The sequence below is a fragment of the Parasteatoda tepidariorum genome, chromosome 7 (assembly GCF_982258835.1).
Source record: "Parasteatoda tepidariorum strain Cologne lab strain chromosome 7, Ptep-v5.0, whole genome shotgun sequence".
Classification (NCBI taxonomy): Eukaryota; Metazoa; Arthropoda; class Arachnida; order Araneae; family Theridiidae; genus Parasteatoda; species Parasteatoda tepidariorum.
Genome location: NC_141761.1, coordinates 88,514,320 through 88,529,080, shown reverse-complemented (window position 1 = coordinate 88,529,080; position 14,761 = coordinate 88,514,320). Strand labels below are relative to the sequence as shown.

Genomic DNA, 14,761 nt, shown 5'->3' with positions numbered 1-14,761 from the left:
CAGAATATCGACGCTATGCAGAAGGACAATCTGACGTAAGTGAAGCTGTGTTTAGAGCTATAAATATTCTTGAAGATTTTGTTAGAAAAAATCAAGCAAGCTCTTTAAAGCAATCGGATATAGCTAAATATTTTTAAAAATTGTAACGTTTTAATTTAAAATTAATAAACAATCTTTGTTTCGCAATTTCTATTACGAGCAATTATTTTAAGACATAAAAATAACAGTGTTTGGATAATTCGAAGTTTCGCAGAGGCCCCTTGCCCTTCGAATTATCCAAGTTCGACTGTATAATCATCTGTCATTATTATATTTGGTTATTGGTCAAAATTAAAAACTTTAGAGAAAAAGTAATAGTTTTTCTTCAAACTGCTATGATATTTTTATCTGCTGATATTTTTTAAAATTTATTAATTAGTCAACTTTACAACTCTGTATAAGTTAATGCAACTCTTTCAAAAATTAATTTTAAGTTATAATTTTACACAGATTGATATTTTAGAAAAATATAACAAAACAAATTTGATTTCATTTATTAGTCAAAGGTTATGATTCTATATAAGTTACTATAACTTATTCTAAAATTTAATTTTACCTATTAATTTTTAATAATTATTTTACACACATTGATACTTTAGAAGAAAATTCAATTTTTTAAAAAGTTCAGGGTAGTTCCTAGTATTAAAAGTATTTTTAATTAAAGAAAAACTCTTAGCTAACGGAGTTAAATAAGTTTTATAAGTTAAATAAGTTCTCGCATTTATACCTATGGACAATATTGTGTTGGTGCAGATATTCCAGAGCATGTGCAGCTTCTGCAGCATAAAAAACAGCCATTCCTTCATCAAAAAACCCATAAATACTCAGAAGAGATTTGATATCACCACCTATCATATAGTCCATCACCTATGAAAAATAACAATACTAACATCAATGTATGACAAATGACAACTGCGTCAAATACAATAATTAACAAAGAATTTAATGATGTAGATAAGTATTTGGTATTTTGTCACAATTTTTCTAGCTACCTGCAAAGATTTTTTATCAATTTATAGAACAATTTGGTAGAGAGAAATTTTAATTAGTTGCACAGTTGCACAGAAAAAAATTAACAATATAGTTGCTTTTAGTAGCCTAAAGAACGAAAATAGTTGCCAAAAAATATGAAAATAGTTGCCTAAATAAGAACAAAAATATGACTAAAATTTTATTGAACCATGATCCATTTAGTCAAGTTGGTGGCAAATATATATTTTTTTATAAACATTAGTGTTCTAGCACTAAATTTTTATACAAAAAAAAATTTTATATTTGCAGAAAATTAAATACTTTTAATTACTAGAGATAATTCAAAAAATATTTTATGATTAAAAAAACATTTTTCAAAAAATATTCAGTTCAACCATCAATGGATTTAGCAAAAATATATATATAGTGAAAAGTGATTATTCAAATTCTAAATTCACGCATCGTAATATCGTATTCAAAATTGTTTTTTTTTTTTTTTTTTTTTAATCATGCAGATTACATAGCAATAACCGTTGAAAAGGGGATTGAGAAGCAAAATAGATTTACAATGGAATCTGTGCAAATTGAGCGTATTGAAAAGTGATGACTCAAATTGGCAATTCAAAATTTTTTATTTAAGGAAGAAAAAAAAGCATTGCTTTCAGAAACTACCATGGGCTGCAGATTGTCAACCCAATTTATGCTATAAAAAAAAATAACATCGCTAGGAGCACAGAAAAGTCTCCCAAATCTCCTTTCCCTGAAAATAGTTGCTTTTTAGGCCTTTTCAGGCAAAAAAAAAATTGCCATAGTTGCCTCAGGTCGAAAATAGTTGCAAATAGTCACATTTTAGTCGTCTGTGGCAACCCTGCATTTGAAGCAATTATAAGACAATTTTATACAGGGTTATTCATAATTCCCTCCGGGCAGGAACTGGACCATCGCATTGATGTATTCAGTGTGACCAAGGGTTTACACATAGAACACCTGTAATGTATGTAAGTAAAACTTGAATAGTTTTGGAATAATTTCATATGTTTCTTTTTTTCATATTCGTCGTCTTTTTTTTTACTAAAACACTTTGAAACCCCGGAGGGAATTATGAATAACCCTGTACTTTTAGATCAGCGTTGTTGTTTGCCCATTGCAAAATTAAGCACAAATGTTGTAGAAATGTTGCACAAATGTTGGATGTAAATTAATATCTTTAAGAACAAAATCAAACCATCCCCAAGAATGTTGGAAGAAGTCAAAACTTTTTAGCATTTGATCGAAGTTCGTTGATCTATCTACTACATTCAAAAGTTATAAATTTTAAATTATTATAATAGTCTATCAAAGTACAACCCTAATAAAAAACATTTTAAAAAGGTTTAAAAATTTACACAATTGGTTTAGTGGTGTGTTGGTTGTAAACGTAAATGTTTCTAATTACAATCAACACTAAAACAAGTATCTCATAGAACAAACTCTTTTACTATCACAAGTGTACACAAAGAATATATACATGTTGCCAACAAAAGAATAATGTAAGAAATATATAAAATAAATAATATAATAAATAATCACTGCGTCTGCGTTCACGCAGTTGCGTCTGGAACATCCTCCCCACCCTGATCAATCTCAAGAGGAATGATCAGTTGAACAGGTCGGGAGATTTCTACTAGATGCTGCAGGTTGTGAAGGTATGGTTGTAAGTCTTTTACCGGTAAGAAAATGGGATGGTGTTAATGATTCTTCAGGATCATCATTTCCTTGTTCATAAACTAACGGTCGACTATTTAATGCGGCTTCAACACCAACTAATGCTGTAGAAAGACCTTCTTCATCTAACAAGGTTCGACCAAGGGATTTTCGCAAACATCTTTTTGTTAGTCCGATCAAGCAGAAGAGGAGTTCCTCATACAATATACACTGACAACGCCACTACCTTCCATGCCGCTAATAAAGAGCTATCCATTTTATGGGACAACTTGACATCGTTAAAAGTTCAGCAATATTATGCCCAGACGGGAATCAAGTGGAAATTTATTGTTGCACGAGCGGCTTGGTGGGGAGGATGGTGGGAACGTTTGATCGGACTAACAAAAAGATGTTTGCGAAAATCCCTTGCTCGAACCTTGTTAGATGAAGAAGGTCTTTCTACAGCATTAGTTGGTGTTGAAGCCGCATTAAATAGTCGACCGTTAGTTTATGAACAAGGAAATGATGATCCTGAAGAATCATTAACACCATCCCATTTTCTTACCGGTAAAAGACTTACAACCATACCTTCACAACCTGCAGCATCTAGTAGAAATCTCCCGACCTGTTCAACTGATCATTCCTCTTGAGATTGATCAGGGTGGGGAGGATGTTCCAGACGCAACTGCGTGAACGCAGACGCAGTGATTATTTATTATATTATTTATTTTATATATTTCTTACATTATTCTTTTGTTGGCAACATGTATATATTCTTTGTGTACACTTGTGATAGTAAAAGAGTTTGTTCTATGAGATACTTGTTTTAGTGTTGATTGTAATTAGAAACATTTAAGTTTACAACCAACACATTTGTTCCAGACGCAACTGCGTGAACGCAGACTCAGTGATTATTTATTATATTTTTTTTTTTTTTTTTTCGAAAGTGCCAGACTATCGCCAAGTTCTTTATCGTTTGGTTTCTCCATCATTGAGCAATACTGATGTTTAACGTTTCGTTAGTTTTTAAAAGAGTGGCTGCGTAAATTATTCATCTGATTCGTATTTAATTTTAAACCGAGTTGTTTCGGCACCAAAATGTGTTGGTTGTAAACGTAAATGTTTCTAATTACAATCAACACTAAAACAAGTATCTCATAGAACAAACTCTTTTACTATCACAAGTGTACACAAAGAATATATACATGTTGCCAACAAAAGAATAATGTAAGAAATATATAAAATAAATAATATAATAAATAATCACTGCGTCTGCGTTCACGCAGTTGCGTCTGGAACAAGTGGCTTATAAAATTAAACAAAATCCAATTCTTAATTAAAAATTTTATAATAAAAATTTAAACGTAATTTTATATCAAAAGTTTATAAGGCTGACAAAACTTATATTACTACTAGGGGGCAAAGCCCCCTGTTCGCTACCGCTCACCAACCCCAATGATTGCTTCGCAATAATTGTTTTTTCTTGGCAGAAAACAGTTTTTCTACTAAAGTTAAAAATATTCACTTAACATCTATGTACTGAAAGGAATTCTGTTTACTTACGCTCTTGCGCCTTTACTTCCCACGTCCAAATATTACTGTCTATTAGTATTATAAACATTTAGATCTCTTGGTGAACAGAAGTGATTTTTTTAATTATCATTTTTTTAAATAACCTTTATATTCTTAATGCATTATATTGTTCAAACAAATTTGATGAGTTCTCAACCATAATTTAAAATTTTCGCTAATAATAACAGTACTGCAAAATAACTTTAAATTAGGGATACAAAAATATTTTAAGGAAAACAATACCTTTACGACTTTTGTTAATTTTATGCTAATGACAACCTAAACAATATGGAAATGAATGGGGGAAAACTGGATCCTACCACGTGATTTTCTGGCCAATAAAAATGCACCGACAACAATGGAAAATAGAATTAGATAGGAATAGAATAGGAATTAGAATTTTATATATAGTAAGATTAAATTTAATCATATCTCAGAAAGATATTTACTTTTTTTATGCAATTTCATTTTAAGAAGGAAAAAAAATCATATTCAAAGGGTTGCCACAGCAAAAGAGGAACAAAAATAGTTGCTTTTAGTAGCCTCAAGAAGGAAAATAATTGACTAAAACTACGAAAATAGTTGTCCGAACAGGGTCAAAATTTATCAAAAATAGTAGCCAAATAACTAAAATTATAGCTTATTTGTCATGTACTATGATTAGGACTGGGTGATGTCAGAAATTTCAAATCGTGATACATTGCGATATAGCGATGTATCGCAATTTAGCATATGTTCAAAAATTACCTATGGCAAATCTTTAAATCAATCAAAAAGAAATAAAAAGAAATAAATCTATTACAAAAGAAAATACTAATTCTAAACATATTCCCATATGATATGAATATCATTGCTTAATAGTTTCAATTAAAATAATAAAGAAGTCAAAGTAAAAGCAAACCCAAGTTTTATTTCATTATACTTAAATAAAAATGACTTAAGATTTACTAGTTTAAAAATAATAATATTGTAACAAAATATTTTACATAAATAAATTAAAAATTAAAAGAAACAAACCGAAGAAATGTTCATTTTCGAAAAAAAAATTTATTTTTTTAAAAATTATTTGTTGAAAAAAAATTATGCTTTTGAAATATCATTAGACCCTCTTTTATTTAAAATAATAAAAAGTAGTATTGACTAATGGTCAAATTCTGTACTTAATAAATGTAAAAATATTTTTTCTCTATTATTTTCTTTTTTGAAAATAAAATTGACTAAATATTTATTTGTTTAAAAATTATACTGACTGTCTAAAAAATTATAAAACAAACAAGTATTGAAAGAATTTGAATAAAAAAATTCTTTAAGTACTAATGTTAAATTATTAAAAAGTGTCAAATCATTACAGAACTCTTTATTTAATTTTTAAAAAAATGATTTGTTTTAACTGCACTACGCATATGGTAGGCGGCAATAAGTATGTGTTAGTGAGGGGACTGAAAAGTAACGTTCATTTTTACGAAAAAACTTCGCTAAGAGTAAAAAAGTCTCCCAATAGTCGCCTATTCCTGAAAATAGTTGCTTTTTTAGCCTTTTCAGGCAAAAAAAGTTGCCATAGTAGCCTAAGGCCGAAAATAGTAGCAAATAGTCGCATTTTAGTAGTCTGTGGCAACCCTGTATTCAACTCAATGAAGCAAATTAAAATACTGTTGAACTTAGAACACAACACAACAGGAAAATCTGTTAACAAAGAACTGTTTAATTTAATCACATTATAATGACATTAGAATAAAAAGTTTACCTTATACAAGTAGTTACCTTACATTTTCTAAAACAAAATTGTATTTTACACATTAAAACAATGAGATACTGATTATTTTATCAAATTAATGCATAGAAAATCATTACATTTTCTCGAATCTAACAAACATTTTTAACAACAGTAACTCATGAAATTTGATCCGCATTTAAATTAAAATTGTCACTTATGAATGTTAACCAGTTTTAAATTTTTTAAAAATTTTTTATTTAAGGCTACAGGATGAAATTCTGACAAATAAACTTGAATTTTCAAACCTGATATATTTTTTAATTCTTTCCTTCTTTTTTTTAAAAAAAAGAAGATTACAGTTTAGGTTGTTAACTACTACTAATTAACTAAAAGTAAATGCTTAAGTCAGAAACATTAAAAAAAAAAAAAATTTAGAGAAAAACCAGACTTCATCCTTAATTATATCTAACAGAAAAATTGTATGGACAATTACTTTAATGCACATTAAAAAGAAAAACTAAAAGAATAATGCAAAAAGAAATTTGAAATTTTATTTCTTACCAAATATATGCTGTTTTGTGACTGCATTGAATAAAACAGTTGAACCACAAAAGGACTCCTGCTTACAGCGAGTGCATCTCTCTCTGTCAATACTTGAAAGAAAGAAGGAAAAAAACAGAAAATCAAAGAATTTGATATTTCTGAAAATATTAGTATTTGGGGTAGTTAAAAAAAAATTTTTTTTTAAAAAAAATACATTGTAAGAGATTAATCAACTAAAGTTTGACTGCTTAAAGTAGCGGTTTAGTTGAGTGCGTGTGGCCTGTGAACTACTATCAGCACTCTAATCATATATTAGATATTTTACTGGCCCCCCAACTCATCTCATCAAATAATAGTTTGATAAAAAATGTAAAAACGGTTGTAGAATGAAAATTAATTCATGTGGTAATTAGTAGTACAAAACTGCAATTGATGCTTAGATAAAATTAAAAAATTAGTGTGATAAGAGTTTTATTAAGACAGAAACAAAGAAGCACTGCGTAAACTAATCATGCAAAATTAAAGAGAACACAATTGTCAAATCAAAATTTGGATATATTACACTTAAGCATGTCATTTCAAATGACAACAAGAATACATTTCAAAATAGAATAATTTATTCATGAGCAAATAAAAGCAGAGAATGAAACTTAATGACAAAATGTAACTACATTATATCCTCTGGATAACCTTTTAAACTTTCCCTAAACTGACTTTCATAAGTCTTGCACAATTTTGGGGATTTCAGATTTCTATAAATTTGTTCAAAATAATTATATGAAATAAATATGAAATCAAGATTTTTAAATCGGAAAAAGGAATTGTTTTCTTAATATGTTGTACTCATTCACTCATTTCTCTGAGAAATTTTAAATATAAAGTTTAATTACTACTGAAGTTTATTATGTTTATTTACGTTCATTTTGTTTGTAAAGACAGAATTTCATGTTTGATATTATCCAATTCTTAAATAACAAGAATTTTAAAATTTTGAGTTTTTAATGACAATGAAATATTAAATTAATTTTACACTGTAAAAAATCACATTTTCTTAATATTTAGAATTGAATAAAAATAATAACTGAATAATGAAATAATTAAATAAACAATGTTTAATGTATACTGATTCTCTTGTTTTATAATAGCAGAATGTAATTTTTAATGCAAAATATACCTTCATTCATAACATATGTTTTTAAAAACTTTTATATGAAATTAATCTTATGAAAAACAAAAGAACTATTCTAAAACAATCTTATTTTGCAATTGAATTTAATTGGTATTTTAAAAAAACAAGCATATTCACATTGTCGCATTTTCTGAAAAACTTCAGACAAAATCTCTCTACTTGTGATGACAGAAAACTCCTAAGAGTTTAAACAACTATGAACATGAAAAATCTATTAAAAAGAGCTTATGAAAGAGTTCTTTTTTCTCAGCATGTCAAGAGAGAAAAAAAACTTAACCATTACCTTGTTTCATCATGTTTTTATTAACCATAACCTTTTTCTTCATCACCTTAACTGCAAATATCTTGTCTGGATTTTCATTTTTATGACACAGAAAAACCTTCCTTAAAATATGAAAAAAGCATAAATCATATTATTATCAAATGCTTACAACAATTTATGTTAAGTTAATTTTGGTCTACTATATTTTATTTTACTTTTATAAATATATAATTGGCACTTTTACTCATTTATAATGTGCCATCCTCGATCCAATAACTTGGAAGGATAGCTGTTGATGATGTAGTATTTATGTACATAGACCAGGACAAAATTAAGTTTTGCTATGATTTCGAATTAAACTTTTGGTGTTATATTTCAACTCTTTGTTTATGGGGTTCCATGTTGTACCATTACATGTGGTCCACATGTTGTACGAGCCATAAGCAAAAGTTAAATAATTTTTGTGTTCTCTAGTTATAGCTGATAGCATAGGATCCAGCCAATAGCAACATGGCCAAAAGCTTTTGTTGTTTGCTACATTGCTATAACAAAACGCAACACATCTTCATTCAAAAGGTATATGACAGTGTTTGCTCCTGATGAGTTACAACACATATTATTATTTTTTTATTTATGCATGTTATTGTATTCTTCACATCACATTGTATAATATATACATACATAGCTGTTCGTCACATTGCTAAAACAAAACATATCTTCATACAAAAGGTATGTGGTCGAGTAGAATTTGTGATTAGAAATCTTGAATTTAATGGTATGGTATAGTTATTGGAAAAATATTGTTACAATAATTACACATTAGAATATGCATAATTATTTTTTCACATATATTTTGAGTTGTTCTAAAGGTATAACTATGTTTGTAATCACAAGGGAGATCCTTAAAAAAATATTGAATTTTTTTTTTCTGTGTATAGCCGGGATATATGTAATGCCACTATGGATGGTGTTTTCTACACTAGGGAACGCTGCAAGCTCGATACCGCCTATACTTCCGAGTAACTGTTTACGCTGCATTTTAAAGCCAATTGGCTCACAACATGCTCATTGTGCTTTGAGATTCTTGCAAACATGGTATTTGATTACTTATTACTTGTGTTTACAATGCTAAAGGTGCTAACACTAATGTAAGATGGCACACAGCTTGCAACAAGAACAAACAGTAATAAACAAATGGAAAGAGGCCAAATCAGGACTGCCAAAAAAGCAAGTTTGCAGAATAAGCTGTAGTAAGTAGTTGCAAATTCTCTAACCGGAACAAGAGCAGGTATTGAGCTCGAGATTGTTATTGTTTACATTTATATCGAAAACCCCATCCATAAGGTATTACATATTACCTAGCTTTTAAATTTCCTTTATTTCACAAATTTTATTATTCCTAATCCCTTTTTAAATAAATAAATTATTTAATTAGTTCTATTTCAATTTTATAAAGAGAAAATGCAAATATATCTATTCTCAATAAATGTAACGACTAACTTTTGATTTCAATGTAAGTATATAACTGATTATTATTCAATATTACAACAACTGAACATAAAGATCTATTTTTAACCTTTCTTTCTTCGACCACATTAAATATCAGTATATACATACTACATTATTAGGTTTACTTTAATTTCCAACAGGCTATTTGGCCTTTAATCTTCAGCCAAATTATTTAAATATGAACATGAGGTAGGCTGAATTGGTTTTTCTTTTAGCACTTCCCTTTTCAATAATGCAGCTTTAACAGATCTCTCCTGGCTGCAAAGCATTGATTAAATACTTCTTTTAATTTGGCATTTGATTAGGAAAGTTGTGAAAGATTTATCTCTCATGGCCTGCCCTTGAACATGCAGTGCAAAATTTATTATTTTACTTGATATATCACTTGAATAACTTTGCATTTTGCACCTCAAGGTCTGAAAAAAATTCATATAAATATATATATATTATGATTTTTATCTTGTTTTCACTATCTAGTTCAATTAGACCATCTAATCTCCAACCGCACCATCTTTATATTATAGTTCTGGTGAATTTATTTATTTATTTTTAATCAATACTAATAAAAAATTTCCTTTTGTAACTTTACAAAGCAAAAAAGTATACTATTTTTCAATCCATAACATGGTGGCTTCAAAAATTTTTGTACATGCTTCTTCCTGGCAATTTCGAACCTCTCATTTACAAAAATAACTTAAGTTGAAAAAAAAAAAAAACACTGTTGATACTTGGAGCGAATGATATGTAATTGAATAAAAAAAAATCTAAACTTTCATTAACGAGAATAAACAACAAACAATTTCTAGAACTAATTAAAAATTAACTTCTCAATCACACATATCATTTATCCACCATCATATTATAGACGCAAAGCACTTACAGGGTATCTGCTACATTTTAGATTTTCAAATTCATGACTTAACGAAGTTTCTATTTTCTCTGACAAAAACAGAATAATAAATTTAAAAAGCATTATAATAACATTAATTAAAATGATAGGTATAACCAAAACTGTTATACTCTGCATCTTCAACATGATTTAAATTTAAAAAATTGATTTAAAATTTAAAAAACAGAGTAAAGAAAGAGTTGAAGCAATAAAACAGCTGAAAAAATAATAGCCGAACAAATAATTTTTTCTGCAGAATTATATTCTAAAGATACTTTTCTTGTTCATCAAAAAGGAAAGAAATACTCCTGTTTTTTCTGTTCTCATTTCGGAATTAAAAAAATTTGCCAATGACAGGCTTGCTTCAGCTACAATTTTAAATTGATAAAATAAAATAAATAAATAATAATAATTCTGAAATCACAGAAGTATAAAAGACACTTCGCTCTAGAAATTTTGTTTCTTCCTTCATTTTTTTGAAAGAACACCATAATTTTTAAAGAACATGAAAAAAACTTTTCACATTTTAATAAAATATGACTCTGAGTGGGGATTTTGTTACACATTCAGATATTCGAAACACCATAAAATTGGGGGGGGGGGATTCCAGATATTTAAAAAAAATTGGCGAGCTAAATCCATGACTTTCCATGATTTTTTTTAAAAAATAGTTAAAATCATGACATTTCATGACAAATTTTGTGCAATACTAAAATTCATGACTTGCCATGATTTTTCATGACTTTCCAGGTGTGTGGATACCCTGCACTTATCGCAATCTTTTTTTCTCCTTCTGCCTTAAGAGAACAGCATACCATGAAAGAAACTTTACATAGTGAATTCTCTTTTACCTCCATTACTAATTCAAAATTAAAAGTATAAACAAAGTGAGTTCTAACAAACCTAGAGATTATGCCATAAAGTTCCATTTGCTGAAAAAAATATTCAAAATATCGAAATGCAGACAAATTATTGAGAGAGAACTTCCCCATTGTGTAATACATATGTTATCTACTCATAATTTATTTTCATTTTGATATTTTAAAAATTCTTTTTCAGTATTTGAAACTTCATGGCTTACTCTAGGTTTGCCCAAATTCACTTTTTCTAAACTTCTAATTTAAAATTATTTATGGAGGTTAAAGAGAATTTGAGACAAAATAAGTTTCTCCCACCGTTTAGCTTCCCCTTAAGGAGTCCTGGAAATATGTCTGATCGTAAAATGTTTCGTTTATTGTTATGATCATAAAAACATTACCACGAAAGAAACTTTTACAAAAAGAAACTCTTTGTAGCAAATTCTCTTTCATCTTCACTACTAATTCAAAATTAAAAGTATAAATAAAGTGAGTTCAAACAATTGATCATAAAAACATTTTATAAAAGAAAAAAAATAACAAATAAAAAGTTTAATAAAAAACCAAGTAAAAATATTTAAAATAATAATATTTAACATAAAGTTACACTTACCCAAAAGCACCACGACTTATTGGCTTAATAATGGTAAAATCTTTAATACTAGGAAGCTGCAAAAAATATTTATAAAGGTATTAGGTAAAATATGCATAAAAACAGTAGGTAATGTTTAAGAACAAAAAAGAGTTATACCATAGTAAGTTTATTTGTTTATTAACAAAAATTAGCGGTTAAATTGTACTGAAAAAAATTGGTGCAAATAGACAGGCATTTTTAATAAAGCTTTAGTTTTTCAAATGTAAGAAATCTTTGAACATAAAAACAAGATTTTGAAATAGGCAGATAATATAAAATTAAAATACTCATCCCTTAAAATTATTACAAGATGAGTAATAAAATTTGCATATATTTTTTGTTAGATAAATCAATGTTTTATAACAGGGGTGGCCAAGCTCCTTGATAGTCAAGCCATTTTTCAAAATTTGAAATTTTTTACAAGACGAAAGGAAATACGTATTTAAAAGGTATGCAAAAAAGGTATTAATCTTTTTTTTACATAAATTATATTTATTGAAAACATATAAGTAAAAGTACAAAATATGTGCATTGAATTTAAATATTAAAAATTAAACACATTTATTTTACTTCTCTTGATAATTCTTTAAAATTTGGTGAATAATTGGTGACAGCATTTCTCAGTAATTCTTTGAGATGCTGATTAGCTAATACTGATCGGTGCTTGGATATTACGAATTTTAAAGTGGAATAAAATGAGTCACATAAATACATTGTTCTGAATGTTGAAATAATTCGACAAGAAGCCTTTTTTAATTCAGGATACTTTGATTCTGATACAAATTTCCAAAATTCAGTAATCAACGTCGACTTATATTTTAATTGTAGAGCTTGATCTTCTTGCATCTCTATTAATTCTAATTCTCTAGAAGCTTTTTGTGTCATAATTATATTGGAAATGGAAAACTCATCTTTAATTGAACAACATTGCACTTAGTCCTTTATATTTGTTCTCAGTAATTTAAAAGACATTTTGTAACACATATGGAACGATAATAATTTTTTTAAATATAATAGCACAAATATGAAACGGGGACTCAGGTACATTTTTCGCGAGCCACAAATAATCCTTCAAAGAACCACATTAGGCTCAAGAGTGGCTGGTTTGCCACCCCTGTATTATAACATAATAAATGTTTTATAACAAGCTGTTACTGTTAGTACATAACTGTTTTTTTTAACAAGTAATAAAGTTGTTTTCATTTTAACATCCTAAAAATATTATATAATAATGAAACTACAACTTTAAAAAAAAAATTTTAAAAAGAGTGAAAATATGTTATTCTATTTATTCTGATTAGTGAAATAGAAAAAACTTTCAGTTGGAAGATGATTTTCAAATTCTATCATTTATATGACATCATTATTGTTGATCAATAAATTCACTCATTCTTAAATTACAAATTTTGAGGGCTGATCAATATTTTAAACAGTAGGTAATTAACTAAAGATACAATGTATCAGAGAAAATAATTAAAAATTATCACACTAAAATTTATCAATGCATTAATTTATTTCAACTAATGCAACAAATTATAAAGAGACACAATTACATGATAAAGGTTTTCACTTTTAGAATCAAAAAAGTATCGAAAATCCTTTAAACCATTTTTAGTATGTTTTTTAACGGCGACATATCCTGCTTTCAATCAGATAATATATTATTTCATTAAAAAATTGAATGTTTCAGTTTAAAATATGTTTAAGCAATAAATAACAGAAAAAATTAAGCATCATAAAGATTTATTAAGAGTACCATTAAAAATAATCATAGCTTGGAAATCCAAAACATTTAAAAATCTAACACCAGCAAAATCACTGTAATTTTACCTTCACAATTTTATCACCCTCCGAAGAACCAGAACTTTTGCTTGAAAACGACATATTAACAATTATTTATTCATTACTTTCAATTTTCAAAATTGAATATAATAGAAATCCTGACAACAGAGGAATAGCCGCCACTATATTTAAATTATTTGTTTATTTTAATTTATAAAATTGGAGTTGTAGTTAGTATGCACTGAAAACTACAGATGCAGTTACATTTGATAGCTGTAGATTACTGGGCATGTCATTCTCACTGCATTTGATCTTTCTAGGAACCGTTAACACTGCATACAAAAGATTTGAGTATGCTTTCCCCAGTAGCGTGTGGAGATTCTCGATAGCCTCTCTGAATTATGCAAGTTTTTCGCACACGTGCTTAGCTATACATGTAAAAAATTTAAAGATTTTTTTTTTAAATTTTAATTAAATTTATTTAATAATTTTCCACTTTTTGTTTTTATATCAAAACAGACGTAGTTTATAGCACTGCCAGCTCTTTATTCTGTAAAAATCTGTTGTGTGGTAGATTACGATATCGTAATCTACCACTGGTGAATCCTGGTGAAATAATTATATCATGCAGGCCATGCAATTTTCTTTCATTTTTAAACATTAAATTTTGAAAAAAAAGTAATTTCTGAACCAAACTACACAAGGATTTGGTTTATTTAAGTACAGGTCCCATGTTCAAGGCCACTTCAGTGATCACTTGTTTTCATTTACTTTTTTATATCAAACCTAGTTTATCTCACTTTCTGATCTGATACACATTAAAATCTCAACAACAAAAAAAAAACTGTCTTATGAACTACACAGGGCATTTTAGTTGAATTTTAAATTTTTTTCGAAAAAAAAATCATTTGTCCTGGTATTTCCGAATAAACAGACTCCTGATACGATATCTTTTCTTCTTTTAAAATCTGTCTGTTATTGATCTCGAAAAATTTGTCGATTCTAAAGTTAAAACTTCGTGAAAAATCAATGGGTTATTACATCAATGCAATTGGTTAAAGCAAGGGGCGTCACATGGTTCAATTTTTGAAAGAGGCAATTTCTTAGGCTTTTCAG

At 27.9% G+C, this 14,761-nt stretch overlaps 1 protein-coding gene across 2 annotated transcripts in view; it reads right to left on the bottom strand.

Moving 5' to 3' along the window:
- gwl (serine/threonine-protein kinase greatwall) overlaps positions 1–14,012 on the bottom strand; it is a 34,447-nt gene extending 20,435 nt beyond the window's left edge. Inside the window, exons 1-5 of one of the 2 annotated variants that reach the window (XM_043041882.3) lie at positions 13,694–14,012; positions 11,843–11,898; positions 7,996–8,096; positions 6,542–6,633; positions 767–906 (exon numbers count right to left, since the gene is read on the bottom strand). In XM_043041882.3, the coding sequence (XP_042897816.2) occupies positions 767–906; positions 6,542–6,633; positions 7,996–8,096; positions 11,843–11,898; positions 13,694–13,747 (443 nt within the window). In that variant the 5' untranslated portion in view covers positions 13,748–14,012. Of the gene's footprint in view, positions 1–766; positions 907–6,541; positions 6,634–7,995; positions 8,097–11,842; positions 11,899–13,619 lie in introns of both variants that reach the window. The other variant, XM_071183179.2, reaches the window with a different exon arrangement.
- Positions 14,013–14,761: the final 749 nt, after the last annotated feature.